General features: G+C 39.4%; 1 protein-coding gene across 1 annotated transcript in view; it reads left to right on the top strand.

Moving 5' to 3' along the window:
- The window catches only part of LOC122816494 (glucagon receptor-like), a 2,063,211-nt gene that overhangs the window by 1,830,128 nt on the left and 207,366 nt on the right, over window positions 1-25,717 (top strand). The window contains exon 11 of the mRNA XM_044089325.1: window positions 12,621-12,681. Within this exon, the coding sequence (XP_043945260.1) occupies window positions 12,621-12,681 (61 nt within the window). The remainder of the gene's footprint in view (window positions 1-12,620; window positions 12,682-25,717) is intronic.

Here is a 25,717-nt window from a genome sequence, read left to right as displayed (position 1 = left end):
CATCTCCTTCTAAATCAAAATCAACTCCAAAACCTTGGTAAAACCGGTAGCAGTTAGGAACTATTCCAAGGCAAACTATCATTTATTAAGTGATGGTCTGTCAAAATTCAATGCCTCTCCAAACCCAGAGAACACAGCAGCCTACACTGAACTGCTTTCAGGAACTCTGTACAACCATGTCCATGACTGCAGAGGGGCTGCTGTACTTACCAGAAGTAAGCCAAGAACTAGCCCTGGGAACAAACTGGCCTGGTGGCATCCTAAATTAAACAGAATATACAACAAAAGGAAAAATATGGCAAAAATCAGGAAGGGTAATTCCCAAAAAGATAAAAACTCACTCATCAAACTAAATAGGCAACTGAGAGGGCTAATTAGGTCAAAAAAAGCTAAGTTTGAAGTTAAGATAGCCTCCCAGGTTAGAGATAACCATAAGGCCTTCTTCAGCAATGTCAGAAACCTCAAGGGCAGCACACAGCTGTGCTGAACTGGTGGTTATATGGTGTCATATTCACTGAGCCTCAAAATATATCGAACCTGTCAGTGAAAAAACTAAGTTCCAACTTTACCTACCCATCACCCTACCAACCCCCAAGAAATACCATCAAATATAACTCCAACAACTTTAACTGGCTCCGTAAAGTCTGCTCTTCAATTTTTCCCTTAGAACTTCTCTACTTGCAATCTAAACAGTCTATTCTCTATCTCAATAGCTCAGCACTTGCTCCTAAAGCATTTTTATATAGGTAAAGCACTTGGATACTAAACAAAGTACTACATTAGCCTAGAATCCCCTTGAGTACCCATTTCCCTATAGGTCCCTTCTGACTCAGTTACACAGCAAACTTTTTCACTTTTTCTAGCATGTCGAAGGGTCAGTTGCTAGCGTCCTCTCCTGTTCAGCTGGTGAATCTGGGCATCTTGAGGCAATGTTACAATTGCCTCATGTACACAGACAACCCACTCCTTCTCCCACAAAACACAAATACATGTGAGAGATGCAACTATATAGCCAAACTGGAGGCTGAGCTCTCTCAACTCAGGACTGGCAAGACCAGACAGGAGGAGAAGGAAACCACGCACACCACAAACCCAGTTTCACATAGAACTATCACAACTGCAAAACAAACACATAAACACACAAAGACATACTCGGAGGCACTGATCAAAAATCTACCAAAACTACAGAGGCCTCCAAAGCAGACACCCAAGCAACTGCCACCTCAAGACATAAGACATGCAACACATAGTTCTCAAAGTCAGTGTGCTAAACAGTCACAGCCCTTAAGGCCAAACACAATGCCAGACACACTTGTTATAGGTGACTCCATAGTCAGACACACTGACGTCCCGCTCACCAGACTGAACAAGGAAAAGATCACAGTTAGCTGCCTGTCAGGTGCTAGAATCCGCCACATAACACAAGCACTCAGGTCACTCCACAGCAAGTACAAGTATGACTCAGTCATTGTCCATGCCGGTGTGAACGACCTGAGACGTACCTCCCTGGACTATATGAAAAGAGACATAGAGGAGCTCTCAGATTATGTAGACCAGGCCGGTATGACCCTGACCCTGAGCAGTATCCTACCCTCACCAAGAATGATGCCACAATACAGAGACAAAATGATCAGCTTTAATAATTGGCTTAATTACTGGTGTCATTCTAAGGGGATCCAATGTCTGTCTGCCTGGGATGACATGCTTGACAAGCCACGCTGCTTCGCAAGGGACGGCTTGCACCTGTCACCCTGGGCTTCCGGATATTGGCAAAGGCTCTTGCCACCCCCATAGTGCCTTTTTAGGCAAGGCTCAAATGATAAACCTACCGCCCTAGAAAACAAAAATGGAGAAAAACTAAGGGTAATACTGCTCAATGCCAGAAGTCTAAACCTCAAGATGCACGCCCTCGAAGCCCTCCTCAGTATGGAGAACATCGATGTTTGTGCTGTGACTGAAACCTGGTTCAAGGCTCCTGAGAGCACCCCAGCACTATCAGGTTATACCTCATATCATGCGTTCCGGCCCCAAAATCCGGACCGAACTACAAAAGGAGGGGGAGTATCCATATTCATAAAGGATACCCACACCTCCAGGTTAGTGGCAAAGCACGAAGCATCGGAGACCATCCAGGTGCAATTAACCATAGGTAAAACTGCCCAACAGTTTGTAACATGCTACAGACCACCTTCTCAAACTCAGGAAACCCACACAGCCTTCCTGAAGACACTGGAGAGTATAAATGTCTCTCCAAACACCATCATATTGGGTGACTTCAACTACCCAAACATAGACTGGGAACATTACTCAAGCCCCAACACCCTAGCCCAAAGGTTCCTTGAGTTCATAAACTCAAATGCTGTGGAACAACTAGTCACCATTCGCACAAGAGGAGAAAATATACTAGACCTGATCATCACAAACATGGGGACAAAATGCTCTACACCGGAAGTATATCCCTCATTGGTGAGATCAGACCATAAATTAATCTCACTGGAGATCCACATCCCGCCCCCACCCCCAGCAAAAAAGACCACAGTGAAGAACTTCTCAAAAGCAAACTTCACACTTCTTAAGACTGGAGTGGTATCCTTCAAGGCCCCGAGCCAGTGGAAACCACAACCCACGCTGCTGAAACCCTTACAAATGCCTTCTACGAGCACCTCCAGGAATGTATGGATCAAGCAATCCCTAATAAAATCAAGACCTTTTCCACCAAAGGCAGGCACCCGGTCTGGTGGACTCCAGCCATAAACAAACTCTACAACAAGAGGAGAAAGCTACTACATGACAGAGCAAAATCCCTAAATGGGAAGGCATCTCTGATCAATACTAGCAAAAACTACGATCACTCATAAAATCATCCAAGGCCAACTTTGAGAGAAAAATCGCTAATGACACAAAAGACAATCATAAAGCCTTCTTTAGCTATGTTAGAAACCTGGGTGGAAACTCCCAGATATGCTCAGAATTAGTCCAAAATGATAAAAAAATCACTGAACCCACAGACATTGCCAACATACTGGCAGACAGGTTCAGTGCAAATTTCTCCCTCCCTCCCCAAAAGGAGAAATATCTATCCCACCAGAGTCTAGCCTCCCAAACATCTCAGATGCCCAGGTGAGAGCTGCTCTCTCTAAAGCAAAAATCACAGCATCAATGGGACCGGACGGTGTCCCCGGCTGTGTGCTACACGAACTCAATGAGGAACTAAACCCACACATAAGGCTGCTGTTTAATCTTAGCCTTACTACAGGATACGTACCCAAAGAATGGCGACGGCAACTGTGGTCCCACTCCACAAAGGCGGTGCTTCTACGGACCCTGGAAATTACCGCCCCATAAGCTTGACGAGCCTTGTCTGCAAAGCTATGGAGAGGATCATAATGGAACTCATAAATAAAGACATTGGGGACCTACAGACACTGGATCCTACCCAATTTGGCTTTGTCAAGGGCAGATCCTGCCTCTTGAACTTGGTCGACTTTTTCAAACAGTCACTAAGGCCATTGATGAGGGTAAGGCAGTTCACACAGCCTACCTTGACCTAGCAAAAGCATTCGACACAATACCCCACTCGGGCATCATAGAAAAGCTCACCAGCTTAGATGTAAACCCATATGTCACAAGATGGGTTGCAAACTGGCTCAAGGACAGAACACACAGGGTTAGAGTTGCTGGTGCCATGTCAGACTCTAAGCCGGTCACGAGCGGTGTCCCACAGGGCTCAGTCCTGGGCCCCTCTTGTTCGTCATTTATTTTTCTGAAGTGCAGGCAAACATAGGGGATTGTGGCTGACAAAATTTGCAGATGACTGCAAACTGGGCACCATAATTGACACTCCATCAGACACAGACATCCTCCAGAAAGGTCTCATAGAAATGGATAACTGGTGCCAGAGCCATGGCCTTAAGCTAAATGCCAAAAATGTATAGTCATACCCTTTGGGAAAAACAAGGTAACCCCTAATTACCACATAGGTGGTAATCCATTAAACACGGAAGAAGTTATCAGGGACCTGGGGACCCAAGTTGACAGTAACCTCTCTTTGACACTCACATTGCCAAAGTGGTTAGGAAGACCTTCTACATTGCCCACCTGATCATGAAGGGATTCACATCCAGATCAGGAGAGGTCATTGTACCCCTGTACTCTTCACTTATCAGACCAATGATTGAGTACAACGCCCCATTCGGAATGTACCTTACCCGACACCTGCAGCAGTTGGAAAGACCCCAAAAGTTCCTCACCAAAAGGATAAAGGGGCTCAAACATATGTCATACGATGCCCGACTGAAGAAACTCCAGCTCTATTCAGTCGCATACCATCTGCTCAGAGGTGATCTGTGCCTGACATACAAGGCCATGTCCAACCCGGAATTAATGGACATGCCCCATCTCAAAAAATCCAAATCCACCAGAGCCACGAGAGCAAGAGACTTAAACCTCAACACGGATATAAATAGGACATGCTGGAGGGACAGATTCATCACCCAGAGACTCCCTACACTATGGAACAGAATCCCAGTCCATGTGAAGCAGAGCCCCTCACTGACTCTGTTCAAGAAAAATCTTGACGAGTGGATGGGAGATCGTAGGTTTACCCCGGGAATCATCTCTGTATCACTGCTGGACAGAGGCACAGCAAACTAATGGGTATAGTATTCTCATCCTAAGGGGTGGTGAAAGCCACACACACTCTGGCTAGACTTATAAATGCCCTAGGGCAGATAGCCTAGTATGAACCTATGAACCTATGAACCTATGAACTAGATAGCATGTACTGGTTGCACTCACTAAAGCCAAGAGCATAGCCTCAGTAGACCCCAATAACATCCCGGGATGCCTCCTATACAGTCTAAGATATGACTTATCAGGACCCCTGGAGTCACTATTTAAATATAGTCTTAAAACAGGCTTTGTGCCTTGAGAACAGTCAGCACCCTTCATAAGGGAAGACTTTCAACAAATCCTGGAAAGTACAGACCCATTAAATTGACTAGACTTATTTGCAAAATCCATGGAAAGAATTAGCATGAAATTATCAATGACATAGGAGACCTCCAGACACTAGATTCATCCCAGTTTGGCTTTGTCAAAAGATGTTCATGTTTACTAAACCTGGTGGGCTACTTTAGAAAGGTCACTAAGGTAATAGATAAGTGGAAAACAGTGCATACTGCCTACCTAGATCTGGCTAAAGCATTTGATATAATATTCCAACTGGGAATTGCCGACAAACGTACAGAACTAGGCATAGAGCCCTTTATAACATGCTGGATATCTAGCTGACTCACAGATAGAACCCAAGAGGTTAGGATTGGTGAGGCCACCAATACAAAGAAGATGGTCATCAGTGGAATCCCTCAGGGATCAGTGATGGCCACTCCTCTTTAGCATCTTCTTCTTAGACATCAAAGCCAATGTCAAAGGCCTCTGGCTGACCAAGTTCTCTGATGATTGCAAACTGGGAGCAGTCATTGGAATCCCTCCAAAATGAGAGCACCTTTCAGGAAGGTCTAACACAGAAAAACGTTTGATGCCAAAGCCATAGTTTAAAATGCAATAACAAGAAATACATTATAGTACCTTTCAGGAAGTCAGCCACCCTGAGTTACTATATCATCAATAAAACACCCCTAAAAGTTGATTCATTAGTCTAGGATCTGGGAACTCATGTAGATATAAAAACTATCCTTCAGACGTGCACAAGGTAGTAAGAAAATCCTTCTATGTTGCTCAACTTATAAGTAAGGGCATGGCATCTACATCTTGACAGGTCATCGTAACACTGTACTCAGCCCTCATCAGACCCATCATAAACTATAATGCCACCTTTAGTATGCACCTGACTAGACACATGCAGTAACTGAAATGCCCACAAAGGTTCCTTACCAAAAGAAAATAGGGTGTAAACACAATTCCCTTTGCTGATTGCCTCAAATCCCTGTCTCTTTATTTTGTCTTATACAGACGTCTGAGAGATTATCTTTTCTGGTGTACAAAACATCCCTGGACCCCACTCTAATGAACCTTTCGTCCATCTGTGAAACAAACAGCATCAGAACTACTACTAGGTCAAAAGGCCTAAATGTTGCTTGTGACATAAATAAGACATGTTGGAAAGACAGATATGCTTCTCGGTATCTGGATCAGGCTCTCCATCCATGTTAATGCAAATTTCCTCCCTAACACTATTTAAGCACAAGTTGGACCAACGGATGGATAATCAGAAATTCACCCCTGCTCTGGCACCTATATCTTTGATGGACAGCGGTAGTCAGTAAATCACCCCCTATATAAATCAAATTTGGGGGGGGGTCATATTTGGGTTGCATGGCTAGGCTTATAACAGCCCTAGTGGCTGTCAGCCTAGTATATACCTATAAAGTTATGAACCTATAAATGTATAAAAAGGTTTCTTTTCTTTGGATTCTGCTCCCAGTTAGAAAAAAATGGAGATGAAGGGAACAGTTTAACTGGGATCTGTATTAAAAGGTCGAATGGCAACAACATCAAATCTCAGTTCATCAGACCAGAGCACTGAAGAATACAATTGTCAAAAGCCAACTTGTTCAAATCTCATATCATTGAATCGCAATAGCTGGCCAACAGCTGAGACATTAATATCTTACATGTTACTTTTGCTATGTATAACATGATGGTAGTCAATATTTGTATTCATTCTAACTTATGAGCAGATTTCTGAGCTTTTGGCCAACTGTTGCAATTCGATGCAGTGAGATTTGAAGAATTCAGCTTTTGACAATTGTATTCTTTGATGCTCTGGTATCAATGAACTGGGATTCGATATTGTGGCCATTCAATCTTTTAATATAGATCCATTTAATAGTTCTGACAAGACTTTTGTAATGAAGTTTGGTTTAGCGGTGCCTATAGAAATTCCAAGAAGTTGACAGTAGAAGTGGGTGGGCATCAGGGTTCACTTCTGAGCTCATTGTGGTTCGTACAGTTGATGGCTACATTAACAAACAGGTTGGACGGGACAAATCAACAAAGTGTATCCAGAGCATAAGGCATTACAGGCAGACTCTGAGCTAGGACATTAGCAAAGGAAAGGGGAATGGAATGTAAAACTGAAGACACATGGAATAAAAGTGAGTACAGGTAAGACAGCTGTAATGGCAACAAGTGGGGAAATAAGAAGAAGCTGAGAATTGAGATTGAGAAAAATATAGTGGAACAGGTTAACAGCATCAGGTATCTGGGAAGGGTGGTTAAAGAGAAGGGAAGTCTGAATGAGGAGGTTAAAGCTAGAATCACACGGGCCACATCCAACTGGCACAGAGTGTCACGGGTAGTGTATAAAAGAAGAATGCCTAAGAAGCTGAAAAGTAAGGTGTACAAAACAGTGGTGCAACCAGTACTATTGTATGGTACAGAAACCTGGGCAGTAAAGGCAGAGCAGTTGAGGAAGACAGAGGTGATGAAGATGAAATGCCTGAGATGGATGCCAGGATGCACACTGTGGGACAGATGAAAAAATGAGGACATAAGAGCAGAAGTCCAAGAAGCTCCAATTGCAGGAAAAAGTCAAAGAGAACAGATTACAGTGGTTCAGGTACATGTGCAGAAAAGCAAAAGGCAATTTGGTGAAGAAAATTTGGAATAGATAGGAAGAAGGCAAGAGAAACAAGGGCATCCAGAAAAGAGGTGGATGGGTTGTATGAGAGAATATCTGTGATGGTCAAGCATGAGTTTCGAAGAAGGTAGGAGAGTGAAATTGAAGAGACAGAGATGGAGACAGGTGACACAACACAACAACCCCGTGTAGAAAATGGGGATTGATGATGATGATGATGATGATGTAGAAATTCCAAGGACAGTAACTTCAAGCCATGAGAGGGGGTTCTACTAAGAAACGTTGAGTTCCTGAAATTCGACATTTCAAAAAAATGAAAAAAATTTCCCAAAAACCAAGGAGACAAAAAACATTTTTATGCTTTTTTTGCAGGGGTAAGCCCCCTACACTGCTGATGTGAGGGGCAATCCCCCACATGCCACAAATACATATATACCAATTCCACGGTCACACCAACTTGAAGAAGGGAGAAATCTACCTAAAAAGTGAATTATTGCTGGCACACAATTAGAAACCACACCGCAATGATTTCCTATGGGAAAAAGCTTTTGGCCTAATGCCGTTCATATTTTCTTTTTCTGCGGGGTACTGATGATCATGTAATTTCGCCTCAAACTTGTGTTGGGAAGCCATGAGAGGGTGCAGTGAAATAATTAATTTCTTAAAGAAGGCTAAGGAAATTATTGCAAGATTTTTTTTGTGTTGTGCATATAATAGTGTAATAAATTTATAATAAAGTATTTGGCATGCAAAGGAGGACTATACACAATGCAGGCTATGTTTATTATTTGGAAGAAGATGGTAATGTTTTATTGCAGAGAGAGAGAATCAGAATGTATGCTGTTTGGTTATTGAATATAATAATCTGACAGATGATTAGTAAATACAATAAAAGAAAGCTGAGCGTTTTTAAGACGAAGATTTAAGGAATATTTTATCTACAAGTATGTCTATCTTTTACAGGAGGGGAAGAATTTGAAGGGTTATTTAGTTAGAAATAACTACAAGAAATGGAAAGAAAATATTTTCCACATTTTGAACTCTAAGAAAGGCATTTTCTACCTTGGAGGGTGCTTTGACTGCCTTATGTTGTCGCTCAGTTTAACTATATTAATTGCAAGAGAGCAGATGCTAGCTGTCACTGTACATGCTACACAGAAAGGAGTATTTATGCTGTTAAATGTACATCTAATTTAGTGTATATTGATCAAACTAGAAGGAAGTTTAAAATAAGTATATAAGAACATCTTCGTAATATAAGGTGGTAGCTGATAACATTAATCGTGCACTAATGGGGATGTTTCTGTTTTAAAATGTAGTATACTGTAATGGGTGGCATATTCAGAAAGACAGGAACATTTTATTAAACAAGGTTTATTGTGTACAAAACAGTGTTTATTTTAAAATGTAATATATTAGTACTGAAGAATTTGAATAACTAACGTCGCTGAAAAACTTTGATATACATTTAATTATTGTTTCTTGTTTGTGTCTTTTTAAATTGAAATTGAATGGAGGTGGGAGAATGGTTGTACCTGTTTGTTCTCTCTTTTTAAACGTTATATGTTTACTGTATTTGTTTACTCTAGAATGCAGGAGCTGAGATGCTACGTGGTGATGTTTTATTTAAGTATATAGACAGACATTTTTGTTTACTCTAGAATGCAGGAGCTGAGGTGCTATGTGGTGATGTTTTATTTAAGTATATAGACAGACATTTTTGTTTACTCTAGAATGCAGGAGCTGAGGTGCTATGTGGTGATGTTTTATTTAAGTATATAGACAGACATTTTTGTTTACTCTAGAATACAGGAGCTGATGTGCTACGTGGTGATGTTTTATTTAAGTATATAGACAGACATTTTGTTTACTCTAGAATGCAGGAGCTGAGGTGCTACGTGGTGATGTTTTATTTAAGTATATAGACAGACATTTTTGTTTACTCTAGAATGCAGGAGCTGAGGTGCTATGTGGTGATGTTTTATTTAAGTATATAGACAGACATTTTGTCTTTTTTTCCTCATCATTTATTATTTAATCTTAAGGGCACCAAATAACTATGAAAGATTACACAGAGGTCTCAACAGATAACAGTCTGCAGTTTGACTATCCTGCAAACAGAGTTGACAACCTACCAATAACAGAATTTTCCAGGTGGCTATCTAGCATGAATAGTAGACCTGCTATGTTGGTCAGTCAATAACAAGCAAGTGGAACCCTGCAAGCCACTGAAAAAGGCCAGGCATCAACTGTTTACAGGAGATCTTTAATGACAGCAAAGCAATGGAGTTATAGAGTGGGCCCTCCAACCATCAGCAAGAGGAAATCTACTCCTTACAGAAGAAGCATGCTGTACAGCTATGTAATAGTGTTGACAGGGGTTAGGGGAACAGCACCCATCAGACTGCAGGAGCACTTTAATGGTCTAAGCAGTGGAGTTGAAGGGCTTTCACTTGGCATCTATAAGGCTGACATGCAGATCATCAGTCAAATGCAATCAAACGTTCTTCTGATAAACAGTGAAAGACAGAGTCTGCATAACATTGAGAAAGAACAAAACTAAGTACTTTGCCTCCATCTGGAATTAAAACAAGTAAATAGAGGAAAAAAATGTCTGCTGCTGCTGCACTACCAACTATATGAATACATACATAAATGCAGAGAGGTATAGACGTAGAAACCAACTATATGAATATATACATAAATGCAGAGAGGTATAGACATAGAAACCAACTATATGAATACATACATAAATGCAGAGAGGTATAGACGTAGAAACCAACTATATGAATATATACATAAATGCAGAGAGGTATAGACGTAGAAACCAACTATTTGAATACATACATAAATGCAGAGAGGTATAGACGTAGAAACCAACTATACGAATACATACATAAATGCAGAGAGGTATAGACATAGAAACCAACTATATGAATACATACATAAATGCAGAGAGGTATAGACGTAGAAACCAACTATATGAATACATACATAAATGCAGAGAGGTATAGACGTAGAAACCAACTATATGAATACATACATAAATGCAGAGAGGTATAGACGTAGAAACCAACTATATGAATACATACATAAATGCAGAGAGGTATAGACGTAGAAACCAACTATATGAATACATACATAAATGCAGAGAGGTATAGACGTAAAAACCAACTATATGAATACATACATAAATGCAGAGAGGTATAGACGTAGAAACCAACTATATGAATACATACATAAATGCACAGAGGTATAGACGTAGAAACCAACTATATGAATACATACATAAATGCACAGAGGTATAGACGTAGAAACCAACTATATGAATACATACATAAATGCACAGAGGTATAGACGTAGAAACCAACTATATGAATACATACATAAATGCACAGAGGTATAGACATAGAAACCAACTATATGAATACATACATAAATGCACAGAGGTATAGACGTAGAAACAGCACAGAGTCTGACCAGCACAAAGACAAGCTCCTAGCAGAAATTAAGTTTAAAGTCAGAAAAAGTCAGAAAGACAAAGTCCTGGCACTTATATTATATATCAGATGGGTCCACAGCTCAAAAATGAAAAAAAAAATATTTAAGGAAAGTTTTAGATATGAACAATAAATATTGGTTTATCAATAATAATAATAGCAGACCAACAATCAACTTGCTGGTCCACACTGCAAAAGCATCCTTAAACTACATTATTACATGTTGTCCAGTGCCACCTTGCCAAATTGTAAGATTTTGCAATTTACATTTCTTTTCTTTCTTGACATTTATGCAGACATTATCTTTCACTGTCACTCTGAAGGATGTTCGACTGCATTTGACAAATGATCTGCCGGTCAACCCTCCAGGAGTCAACTGAAAGTTAGGAAGCCAAGTTGAAAAGTGGAGTTGTCCAGTGCTTAAGTATGTGTGCAAGTGACTCCATGGAAGAAATTAAGCCCTGACCAGTACTGTTTCAAGTTTTGTGCCTGTTGACACCAATATTAGACTTCAAGTTCCCCATGACTTTAAGAAGAATAAGTCAAGTACTAAAAAGTGAATGAATGGGATTTTACATTTTTTTATATTAACATACCTTGGAAGTTTATAATGTATGATATCTTCAATGCAGACATCTTTTCCAAGTTATTTACGTCATGCACTACTCATCTTATCTATGCAGGGCAACATTAACACTGCCAGCCAAAAATCTTCAAAACACAGCATGTAAACTGACGTAAGCACAAGTTACACAATGCAGCACATTAAGTTTACAAAACAAATCTGCACCCACTACAGAAATGGTCACAAAAGTTTAGCTGAAGTGAAAAAAAGCATTTCCGTATGTAATCTGTTCTTCAATAAAGGTGAAATTTGCCAGTGATTATAGTTTACAAAGAAGCACTCAGAGTTTCGAGTCATTAGAATATATGGTCCCAAAAGTAATAAATCCAGAAAACAGAAAAGTATAGCAGAAGCCAAAGACTTGTAAGATATATCAACATGTAAAGCAGCATACTCCTGTAGAAAAAGATTTGTTTTCATGGTGTGTAGCTTGACACGATAATACAGTCACAAACGCTTCTACATTTTGGTGATCATTTATGCTTTCTTACATTTTTTCAAAGCAGTATTTTCGTTCTTTTGCAGCTCTGATAATGAAAGCAGATAGGCTTCTATGTAAATAGACAGTAAAATAACACCAGAGATGTATTCAGACAAAGGAATAATTATACAGTCATAATGACTGATGTACAAAACTAATATAATAATATAAAAGCATGGCAGAGTTCTGTGGCTGAAATACTGTTATTTGAGAACAAAGAAAGGCAGAATTCAAATGACTGTTTTTCTGGAGTGAATTGGTTCAGTCTTCTTATGCATTTTCTTTAAAGCTGTAATTCTGTTTACTGATTTATTTTTCTTTTTGGGACCCACATGACAAATAATGTTAAGTAAAGGAAAAGTGTGTCATGTCCTGAAGGATATGCTCCTAATGCAGTCTCTTTCATCTCAGGTACACCAATAATTTTTGTGGTTCCGTGGATGGCTGCAAAATACATGAAAGAAAATTCAGAGTAAGTATGAAAACTTATTATTCTGTTCATTACTAGTGTAGCTTCAAAGGAAGATTATTGTTAATTATATTTTATACCAGAAAGCAAGGTATTTTACTTTTAGCTAGGATTAAAACTGTTCACTGCAGTTTTACATTACACTGACATGTTCAATAAAAAGAAACAATATAACAATAAAGGTGTGTAGAAGCAATAAGTAATAAAAATGAAACAAATGGAAAATGTACGCATGACTGCTGCTGAACTGAGCAGTTTGGCTCAAACTTCCAGTGCAGAGTGTCCTGTTTCCCTCTGAAATGTATAAATTCAGAAAGTAAAGAAGACATTTAAGTTAATATGAAGAAAAAAAATTACAAGAAAATCCTAGCCAAGCTAGAGTTTTCACTGTGTGATTCCGTAAAACCTCTTGTAAAGGAGGATAATGGGATATATGCAAATGACCCTTAAGGACATCAGGTGTGTCAGCTGTATGGCAGTTCTGAATGCCCATGACTTTTTTTTCTTTTTAAGTCTGTTAATGGACAAATTCAGGCCAATAAAGCCAAATCCCACTAGCTGTGGACACGCATGTTTCAGTCTTCTTATGACTTCATTAGCACAGCATAAGTGGATTTCCTTATCCTTTCATTTACTGTCTATGAAAAGTATTCATGATAAAACTGTACTAACCATAAATATATAACAAAGCAACAAGTAAAAGTGTCACAGAGAAAAAACCTCATAAGCAAAAACCAAAAAAGAGACCATGATAAATCATAATATTTGCTGTGTGATACCTGAAACTTCCTTTGAAGAGGACTCTGGGAAATATGCAGACAGCTGATTAAGGACATACACATGTTCCAGCTACATGGCTTCTGAATGCCCACTGGATTTTGACTTTTTATAAGTTCTTATTGAGGAGTTCAGGCCAGTAAAGCCAAACTCCACTAGCTGACATGTTTCAAACTCTTTATGGCTTCATCAGTACAGCCTTAAGGGATAGATTAGCTATTTTTTGAAAACACTCACCTTTTATGAAAGCCTTACATTCGTAATATTAGAATGACTGCAACATTAACATGCCTTTAATGGGACAACATCATGTTATCATTGTAGAACTGTGTTTATCAATAACCATACATATTGCCCTAAACTGGGACAACTTACTGATAAATACATTTATGTTATTCTAACATTTTAATTACTATTTTGCTTAATTTGTGACTCCTTTTAATACAGCCTAACCATAAGTTAAACATTATATAAATATTATTGTGGATAAATTCCCACTGATATATGATTTGCATGTGTGTATGTACATACATGTTTATTAGGCATGGTGTTAACCTTCATTTCTTTATTGCTTTCTTGTTCTTTAATGGCATTCCTTTTTCAGATTCTGTTTAACGTAGTATTAATTGTGTGTTGTAATGTTAATGATTGTTTTACTTTAACAGTTGTCATGTTATCACTGTAATATATTATTATTTCAATAAAACTTTTAAGAAAAAAAGAATATCAGTGATGCCAGTGGCTACTGGTTCAAAGAAGAATATAAAAAGTGCTATAAGAAAGGTCATACAGAGAAATTGTGGAAATAAAAGTGCAGTAAAAATGTTAATGGAAAGATGAGTTTTGTGGAGTATTTGATAAAACCTTGACTATGACACCCGATTTATTAGCAGCTGGATGTCAGTGAGTGGCCACTGCTGGCTCATCCACTCTGGGGGGAGCGAGGTGGGTCCATCCCATTGCAATGGCAGCACCTACCTGAGTGACAGGTGCTCAGCATGCAGCTCCTGGGCCAGTGGCATGTGCTTTGTGCTGATAAGATGCATTCATGTGGAAGCCTTTACGTGACATGTATGGGAGCATAAACTCCCACAAGGGAGGGCACTGGCTGCATGTCCTATGTGACATGTATGGGAACATGCACTCCCACAAGGGAGGGCACTGGCTGCATGCCATACGTGACATGTGGAGGCCACTGGCTGCATGCCCACAAGGGAGGGCACTGGCTGCATGCCCTACGTGACATGTATGGGAACATGCACTCCCACAAGGGAGGGCACTGGCTGCATGCCCTACGTGACATGTATGGGAACATGCACACCCACAAGGGAGGGCACTGGCTGCATGCCCTGTGTGACATGTATGGGAACATGCACACCCCCAATGGAGGGCACCGACTGCATGCCCTACGTGACATGTATGGGAACATGCACACCCACTGACATGTATGAGAACATGCACACCCACAAGGGAGGGGACTGGTTGCATGCCTTACATGATATGTATGGGAACATGCACACCCAAAAGGAAGAGCACTGGCTGCATGCCCTAGTGACATGTATGGGAACATACATACCCACAAGAGAGGGCACTGGCTGCATGCCCTATGTGACATGTATAGGAACATGCACACCCACAAGGGAGGGCACTGGCTGCATGCCCTATGTGACATGTATGGGAACATGCACTCCCACAAGTGAGGGCACTGGCTGAATGCCATACGTGATATGTATGGGAATATGCACACCCACAAGGGAGCGCACTGGCTGCATGCCCTGCTGACATATATGGGAACATGTACACCTACAAGGAAGGGCACTGACTGCATGCCCTATGTGACATGCATGGGAACATGCACACCCACAAGGGAGGGCACTGGCACCATGCCCTACGTGACATGTATGGGAACATGCACACCCACTTACATGTATGGGAACATGCACACCCACAAGGGAGGGGACTGTCTGCGTGCCCTATGTGATATGTATGGGAACATGCACACCCAAAAGGGAGGGCACTGGCTGCATGCCCTAGTGACATGTATGGGAACATGCACACCCACAATGGAGGGAACTTGCTGCATGCCCTATGTGACATGTATAGGAACATGCACACCCACAAGGGAGGGCACTGGCTGCATGCCCTATGTGACATGTATAGGAACATGCACACCCACAAGGGAGGGCACTGGCTGCATGCCCTATGTGACATGTATGGGAACATGCACACCCACAAGGGAGGGCACTTACTGCATGCCCTACGTGACATGTATGGGGACACACACACCCACAATGGAGGGAACTGGCTGCATGCCCTACGTGAAATGTATGGGAACATGCACACTGACAAGGGAGGGCACTGGCTGCATGCTGTACATGACATGTATGGGAACATGCAAACACACAAGGGAAGGCACTGGCTTCAGGCTCTCACTTCTGTAAGTTTGCATATTATCTGATGCCAGTGGGGTTAAGGCCATAATAAGGAGGGGGTCTATATCATAACATCAAAATCTACAAAGATCGAATGTTATAATATCGAACCCTAAACACCGAAATCCACAAACATCGAACAGTCAGAATAGCAATTTTTTTCCCAGGAAAACAAATCGCTATTCAAAGAAACATATACACAACACAAACACACACAAAAAACAGCAATCCGCACACATACACTTAAAATCCTACACCTAAACCTAAACTAAACTTTACATACACTACTAGCTACCCACTTACCTTTACCCGACCCTAACCCTAAGGTCCGTCACTATCGCGCACTCACCTCACCCGCGCCCTAACCCTAACTCACCTAACCCGCCCCCTAACCCTAACCTACACACAACAGCACACTTACCTGACCCGCGCCCTAACCCTAACTCACCTAACCCACCCCCTAACCTACACACAATCGCACACTTACCTGAACCGCGCCCTAACACTAACGTCCACACAACTGCACACTTAACTGACCCGCTCCCTAACCCTAACTCACCTAACCTGCCCCTAACCCTAACCTACACACAATCGCGCACTTACTAAACCCAAACCATAATGCTCCAACATATCGAATGCCGAAAACAGCAAAGCCACAGCAACGACCCACCGAATTCTTTCCCTGAGAAAGAATTCAGTGTCCTGCACCTTCTCTGTTTTCAGAGTTTGACATTACGAGTTCGATATTATAACATTCAATCTTTGTAAGATTCTATGTTATAATATAGACCCAATAAGAAGAACCCCTGATGATGGCCAAGAAAATAGTCTTCCTGATCAATACCCTAAATACTGGAGAATGAATGGACTGCCTAACTGCAACATGATGATTTCTGGCATGCAGAAGGGAAGCATTTAGGAAAATGCAAATGATAAAAGCAAGCTGCAGAAAAATAGGTGCAAAACTCTAATGCACATTAAGTAATTAATACACACAGAGAAACCAGCTCTGGGAACAATGAGAACTGATGCAGAATTGGAAAAAGCATGGCTTGTTTTAATGTGTTTTGAATTACATAATATGGCTGATAGCAACTGCAAAGTCACACAGACTGTCACAGAGGTGGCTGAGCTAAAGTTAAAATTAATATTTGATAGGCACAGAAATTATTTATCATTTCTGTTGCTAACTATAGCAAATAGTTTCAGACACGCCACTATAAAATGTAGGTATATTGAAGACTTGTTCAAGTGAAATAGTGTCTCCTGAAGGTAAAATCAGCTTAACAGTGATGTATAATATATGTAACAGGGGAAAACCAGCACTGTTTGGCAGAAAACCAATATACAAAATTCAAATTGGTATTCCATTAAGATATTGCATGCACTTTCAAAACATTACTCCAGACGTACCACAGTTAAAAAAAAAATAAACTACTGGATCTTGTTGAACAAGTTCTTACCAAAGAAATGCTGAAACTGAAAGGCATGAAGGCAAAAACAATCTACAACAAAATGCTAGTTCTGAATGTCACAAGTCTGATAAAATGCCATATAATAAGACACAAGGTGGAGAATGAATTTTCAGTAACTGCAAGACGCTAGAATACTTTCCAGAGTATAATGGAGTGAGGGGTCATACCCACAGTAGCTGTACTAATTAATACAGGAAATGTTCATATCTGTAAATGTAAAGTTAATGTTAACCTCATGTCTTTCAACTGTCCCTGATTTTGCCTCATATTTTTATTCTGCCCCTCCTAAACTGTTTGATTTTCTGGTAAATCCCCAAGGATTACAGTCAGTCAGTAATACCAGACATTAATTCTTATTGTTCATAAAATGCATGTTGATACAAAACCTGTTCTATTAACTTTTTAAGTTAATTAAAAACTATCCCTAATTTTTGGAAAACTGTCCCAACATTTTTTCTGGTTCTGTCCAGAATTCTCGAGCAGGGAAGTTCAAAGGTATGATTAACTCCTTTGCAAAGTACTGTGCACTGTATTTTACTTTGCAGTGTGGTCATTTCCTGCTTTCTTAATGTGAGGAAATTTTGTACAAAGATTGATTTGTCACAGACATACTTGTGGAAAGTGATAGAAGAATGTTCACGATGTCTTGCTTCAGTCTAATCACATTATCACTGGAATAATATGTGTTACACATTTGGTAAAAGACAGTTGATCAAGTATTTCAAGACATTCCCAGTTTGTAATGCTACCATGACAATATTGCAGTGACAGCAGACGTGATAAAAATGCCTTGATTAATATTCAGATGGTTCTGGATAAGTTAAAGGAATATGAACTTTGACCAAACACAAACAAGTATGAGTTTTTGAAGAAGGAGATTTCTTATTATTATGGGCATCTAAATGACAAATTAACAGACTGCAGAAGAGAAAATCAGGACACAGAATGTGCTGAAGGCACCCAAGTCTACAAATGTGCCATAGCTGAGGTCATACCTAGGACTGGTAAATTACTAATGTAGGGTCCTAATCTTTTTAGTTCTGCATTCACTGAGCACACTGGTACGGGATGGGTCCATATGAAAACAGCTGTGCAGCTGCAGACAGCCCTGACTGGTAACCAGAGAGGTGTTAACACTGAATGAAAGGTTCACATAGTTTGAACTTTCCTTCCCTATTAGACTACAGTGTGATGGTCCAGCCTGGAGAACTGTCACCATTTATTGCCTTCATTCCTGGATAATTCGGAAGTACCCACTTCATTTCCTTCATGATCACTGATGAAAGCTGAATGATAATTATGCCCAAAATGTGTGAAAAGCCCATAGCCTTCTCTGGAGAGTGGTAAATAACTTCAGACAATATCCTTATGGAGAAATGTTCATGGAGGTAAAAGACCAACAACTCCTTGTGTTTATTTTTAATTCAGGAAAAACAGTTACCACTGATGACCAGTACATGTTTGCACCTTTGTTCTCTTTTTACCTAGACACACATTCCTAAAATACTGACTTTGAAATAATTATTTTTATTGTATTTATTTTATTTTGCTTTTGTTTACCAGGTTTGTCTGACTGGGTTTAGTCAAAAAATCTTTTCACAGGAAGCCTGGGGAGAAAAGGTGCAACATTTTCTAAATGATTTTAAACAGATGTTCAGTAATTGCATGAACAGGCATTAAATAAATGCATTAATAATTACACATACATTTACTAATTAGATTACATTCATATGAAAAATAAACAACTGTTATAGTATAAAATATATTTATGCATTTAGCACGTGTTGAACATTGAGCATTTGAAGAGATATATTTATTAGTGGGTTTGTCAACAAATAATACACCTTGTGACAAATGTCAAATAAATACATAAATTACATTGGCATAGCATATAAATTAAATGTTACAAATGTGCTCATCCAAAAGGAAAACATAAATGATCCAGTACTTTCTAAAATGTATGAGTTTCATATACAGATGGTCAAAGTGTGATAACACACTGTACGTAGTATTCGAAGCTAGAAGAGGGTAAGTGCCAGTATGTCAAAGAGCCTTACTGTGTAGAACAGAAGTGGTGAAGTCCTTCTACATTACATAGCAAAACAGTGGGAATTATGGGCACCTCAGTGCTGTACAAGTACATTCACTGCATGAACAAATACTGACAAATGAAATGAAGTCTGTGGAAAAAGCTGTAGCATTTATCAAATTATCAAAAATATGCCACCAAAGGCATGCTTTCATGCCTATTAATCCATAACAGCTCTCTGACAGTGTATCTATATATTGATTACACACAGCTGTTTGTCAACTCTATATTCTTAACTGACAAGGATGCACTTTCCTAGAGGCCAGAAGTCATCTGCATAGAATTAACCACTTCTGGAAGGACTATTTGAATGTTCTGAGCAATATTTGCAAAAAAACAGCCTGTCATAACAGATTGCTAGGGAAACCAGGTATAGTTTGCCTCAAAAGAGTTCAGAATTTTCGAAAACAAAATGGAATCAAGCATTTCCCATCTGCTCCCCAGCATATAGTCATAAATGGGTTAACAGAAATGTTTGCCCAGCATTTCAAGTTATGAAGGCTAGGAGACCTAATCACACACCAGTATGGCACAAGGTAACAAATGTTATTTCTGCATATCAACACACAGTCCATCTAACCAGTTACCAGTGCCAAAAATGATGTTTCTAAATCAGAACTTAAAAGGTCCCAACTGGATTTACTGAAACAAGAAATTGAACTGTCAAACTATAGACCCATAGCTATTCTGTCACCCTTGGCTATAATTATGGAAAAATACATCAGTAATCAACTCCTGAACTATCTTGTCCATAATAATCTCCTAGCCAACATCCAACATGTGTTTAGACCATTCCATAGTCCAACCTTGGCCCTCCTCTCCTTCTCTAACATCATTAACCAGCACCAAAACAATAATAAACTTTCCTCAGCTATCTTTCTCGATCTTTTGAAAGCCTTCGATATGATCAACCACCAAATACTCATAAACACTTTGAAATCCATTTCCCTAGAAGACCAGGCCATTCAATAGTTTAAATTGTATCTCAGTGGTAGACAACAGGCTGTCCTATGGCAGAGCAAACTATCTACCCTTTTACCCATCACCCTTGGAGTACCCCAAGGCTCCATATTAGGTCCACTATTATTTTCCATTTTCATTAATGATTTGTATAAGGTCATCCCAAATGCAACACGCATTCAATATGCATATGACTCCACTTTAATATGCTCAGACACTTCACCTACAGAGTTGCAGATTCTATCCCAAAATATTTTTAACACAGTTGAAAATTGGCTCCTTAACCATCGTCTCATGTTAAATCCTAATAAAACCAAACTACTCCTTTTCTCCCCCATTCGCAGGTCTTCCCCTACAACCTTTACATTAAAATCCAACAACAGCACCATTATTTCACCAGATTCCTCAACCAAACTCTTAGGAGTTATAGTAGATAATAACCTTAAGTTTGATCTGCATATCAATAAAACTATTAAAACAGTTAATAAAAAACTTTATCAAGCCCTTCCTAACGCCATTAGCCAGAACTGTAATTATTCATGCACATCTACTCTCCACCCTCCTCTATGCTTCCCCTCTATTTACAAACCTCAGCAAAACTGACCTTAATAAACTTTCTATCTGCTATAATCACATTGCTAGATTTGCTACCAATGCAGCCTACAGAACTCATCACTGTCTTAAGCTAAATCTACTAGGATGGCTTGAACTGCCTAACCTACTTCAGGTTAACTAACTAATAGTTGCACATAAGATCCTCTACCAACCAGATAATACACCCGCACTAAAAAAACCTCATCACCTCCTACAGTAACCTTAGCGGACTTCGCTCATCTGAAAGACTACTAGTTCAAGCTGTCAAATCCAACAAAACAGCTGGAGAATTTCTATTTGCTAACTCTGCTGGAAAAACTTGGAATTCTCTTCCTGCTAATCTTACATCTGAACTCTCTCTACCTCAATTCAAGAAAGGTCTGATTCAGTACTTTAAAAAAAGATGGCTATGTCCTTGTCCTAATCCAGACTAACTCTAACAATCACTCATGTGCTCATGGAGGACTTCTGCCTATACTTTATTGTTTCTTAACTTGTAATTCCAATGATCTCCTTGAATCTACTACCATGTTAGCTTACTAGGCATTTAATACCCTATCATGCTTGAAAAACTGTCTAGAATTTTTCATCTGTGTAAAAATGTAATAATTTGTTTGTGTACATCTGTTTGTTTGAGTTTGTTTACATCCGTGTAAAAATGCTCTAATTTGTGTTTATGTGTGTTTAAACTGTAAAAATGTAACAGCTTGTTGAATGGGTTTCTGGAGCTTTTCACCACAGGCCTCCGCTGAAAATGGACATGTATCCAGTCGGACTATCCCGGTAAACAAAGGTAAAATAAATAAAATATTTATGTACAGAAGTAGACAGCACATCATTTAAGTACAGAGATAAAAGGCCATCCAGAAGTGTTAGTACTGGACAGTTTGCATTAGCACAGTCCACATGGCTGGCAAATGGTAGACAGTCCCAATTATTTTGTAAAGATAGCATCTTATGAACCAAATGCCTATTCCAAGGAGGATTAATAATCACTGATGACTCCTAGAAGGATGCATGAGGACCTAGATCCATGGAGCAGAGGTTGGAGCCCTAACTGTGACCTAGGTGACTAGGATCTATCAGAAGCTCTGGCACTGGTGGAGCCAGACAGGGAGGGAGGAAGGGAAGGAGTGATGAGGCATGGTCCACTCACCTCTCCCAGAGTGATGGAGAGGGTTGCAATGGTAGAGATCACAATAAGTAGATGTCATTTCCCTGTTGGAGACCAGGGAAATAACTGCTTATGCTTCTTGAGGAAGGACAGGGCTGCTTGAAGGGAATACCTACTGCAGAAGTGAGGGGGCACCCTCTACGGTTAGCTCATTGCACATTCCTGAAGCTTTGTCAAGTGCACGAGTGGGACAGGGTGCAAAAGAAAGAAAATCTATACCCCCCCCCCCAAGTGCTGCCTAAACAATGGCCTCTCCTGGCTGACCTTCACATCCGTAATGGGGAAAGAAAAGGCAGACTTGTCAAGAAGGACTTACAATCATCAGGCAGCAGAAATAGGAAACAAGTAGATGGATGGATAACCAGTATTATTTTCCAGTGTTCAGAATCATGGCATTGAAACAGCGGAACCCCAAATGGAAGATTCTGTCAGTGATGAATTCACCAGTAGGACCACAGAGATGAGGATTTCCCCCTCAGGGAGTCAGCTTTTAAGGGAATAAGTATGCTGTCTGCTGAAAAAATACGAAACCTGATGCTTAAAGTCAAATACAAGTACAGAATTCAGTGCTGATAACAGCACTGTAGTATTGCATTATAAATGTCTTTATATATGGATTGGCTTCATCCTAATGAGCACCCTACAAAACTGGCTCCCTATTACAAGCTGGAGACTCACAAAAAATAAAATCTAGTTTGGACAGTTAATCAATGAACTGCAAAACTAGCCATTATTTATTTATTTATTTTTTGACATGGGGCTGTGTCAGCCATAACAATATTGGGTACTTTTGTACTTTTAGTGTATGTTTTTTAACTGTAATTACAAGTCCAACTAACACATAGGATAACAGGGCATTTCTTAGTTTGTACAGTACCGGGGCTGATGTATTATGAAAAATGAGAACCAGTTTATTGTGATACTATCACAGACTGTTTTTCCAACTGCTTTAGTACATATAGTCTGTATGAAAAGTACTGGAAAATACTGGTAAGCCAACAAAGCATATATACTTTATTATGAGAAGATGGCATCTAAGAAAAAAATGGGACACTCTTTGTTGATAAAGACTAACAATATAATTTGCTGTTAGAGTAAGATGTCTTTAGTTATCCTTTTATAAAATGCTTGTATTTTTTGCTTTTAGAGAATATCCCTGTGTAATGTGCTGTGATCACCTAGTGAGTATGAGACGTGATGCTTTTATTTTACAATACGTCTAGCCACATGGCAGTGTAAACATTGGCTCTTATAGCAATAACCCATGCCTGGGTGTTGGTAATACTGGATTTACCCACAGTTGGTGTGGTTTGGTCATGAGGGCAAAGCCCGAGTGGCCAAACAAAGACAACCGTGGGTAAATCCAGCATTACCCACACCCAGAAGTGGGTTATTGCTATTATACAATGACATTATTTAAGAAAAAAAATTACTTTTCTTAAATAATGGCATTGTATAATGCCTCCTTAAACAAAAAACCAAAAAAGAGAGATGAAGGCAATGAATTGAAACCAATAACCAAACAAAATTGCCAACACACCACAAAGGAAGCTCGCAACTCAGCTGGATGCCAGAGTTTATTGAAATGCAACAAGAAAATAATGCTTGTAATCCAAGTACGTTTTCGATAAAAATAGGAGTGTAGGATAGCAAGCCAGTGATACACAGCAGTCACGAGGAGATCTGGGAGTTTAAAGATGGTAATACTGGATTTATCCACAGTTGGTGTGGTTTGGTCATGAGGGCAAAGCCCGAGTGGCCAAACAAAGACAACCGTGGGTAAATCCAGCATTACCCACACCCAGAAGTGGGTTATTGCTATTATACAATGATATTATTTAAGAAAAAAATAATTACTTTTCTTAAATAATGGCATTGTATAATGCCTCCTTGCTGCCCTTCCGCAGCTGTCTGGTATTCTGCGGCAGTTCTGATGTACTGCGCATGCGCATGCTTACGCAGTACATCAAAGCTGTGGGTGGAAGCAATGGAGAAAGCAAGATCTCCGTTGCTTTTTACAAACTGTCTCGCTATGTTAAAGGAGTTTAACATAGCGAGACAGCTTTAAAAAAAGCAACGGAGAAAGCAAGATCTCCGTTGCTTTTAACAAACTGTCTAGCTATGTTAAAGGAGTTTAACATAGCGAGACAGCTTTAAAAAAAGCAACGGAGAATCTCTGTTTCTTTTTTTAAAGCTGTCTTGCTATGTTAAACCCATTTAACATAGCAAGACACCTTTAAAAAAGCAATGGAGATAGGAAGATCTTTGTTACTTTTTTAAAGCTGTCTCGCTATGTTAAACTCGTTTAACATAGCGAGACAGTGTGTAAAAAGCAACGGAGATCTTGCATTCTCCGTTGCTGTAAAAAAAGACTTATACTAATGGAAAAAGTCCGAGCGACCGGACCTTTTTCCATTAGTATAACTCTGATTTACAATGTGCACGCTGACCAATCAGTGTGCACGTTTTGGAATATTAATGGGGGGGGGTCGTTGTATAATGTTGACTTAGTTACATATGCTAATGTTGATATGACACTCCCAATCCCATGTAAAAAAATGGGAAAATGGGGGTCGACGATGACTGTCTTAAATATTAACTGATTTACTAAAATACATTCACAAAGCAAAATATTTTGTTAGAATTCTACCAACAGGAAACAAAGCTATTTTGAAAGCTCAGCATGATCTCTTTAGACTGGGACATTATCAGACAGCTTCCATACAATGCATAGTATGTGTGTATGATCAAATACAAATTTTACACAACAGCTGACATTATTCAAGCATCATTTTTAAACGTAAAATGACATGGTTATTGTGATGTAGTTATCATAACAAGTTTCATTTTACCTGTGAAAACAAGTAGCAAAAGTTATTTAATTGTACCCAATCAGGCTTCATTTATTACAAAATGATGTGTATATTATTTAATGGTTAATGATGATGAACCCAAGGAAATAAAAATACTGATAGGGTGTTACAGATTTTGTTTAAATGAATATTAGTAACAAGTAATGATTGTCATGTGTTACTTTATATGTCAAAGCTATGATTCTTAATCCCTAGTAATTACAAATATGAACATGGGATTAGCTAGTAATGAATTATACACTAAAAAAGAAAAACGTAGGGAGAATGCGAGTTGTAAATGGATTTGTGAATATACATACGCGGGCATGCGTAAAGGTGCATTTTGAAATACAATACTTGAAGAAGGATTTATCGAAAGATATTTTGTTCTAGTGTCATAAAGACAGTTACACTTTTATATAGAAAATTTTAGGAGTATAAAGATTTTGCTTTTGTTTATAAGATTTACCTTAAGTAAGGCGTCATATATAGTCAAACAAACTAAGTTTACACACAAATTACGATTTGCATATTACCTGATGGGATAAATCAGACTTTTTCAGAGGGTACCTATCCAAAACAATTCTATATTAGCACAGGTGTCAGTGATAAGATTTCACCTTTGACAAGTGCATGTCTAACTGACAAAATTTTAATGATGAAAACATTTGATGAAAACTGATATT

The sequence above is a fragment of the Protopterus annectens genome, chromosome 12.part0, assembly GCF_019279795.1.
Source record: "Protopterus annectens isolate FY-2018-M chromosome 12.part0, PAN1.0, whole genome shotgun sequence".
NCBI lineage: Eukaryota > Metazoa > Chordata > Ceratodontiformes > Protopteridae > Protopterus > Protopterus annectens.
This window is presented reverse-complemented; position numbering and strand designations above follow the sequence as displayed.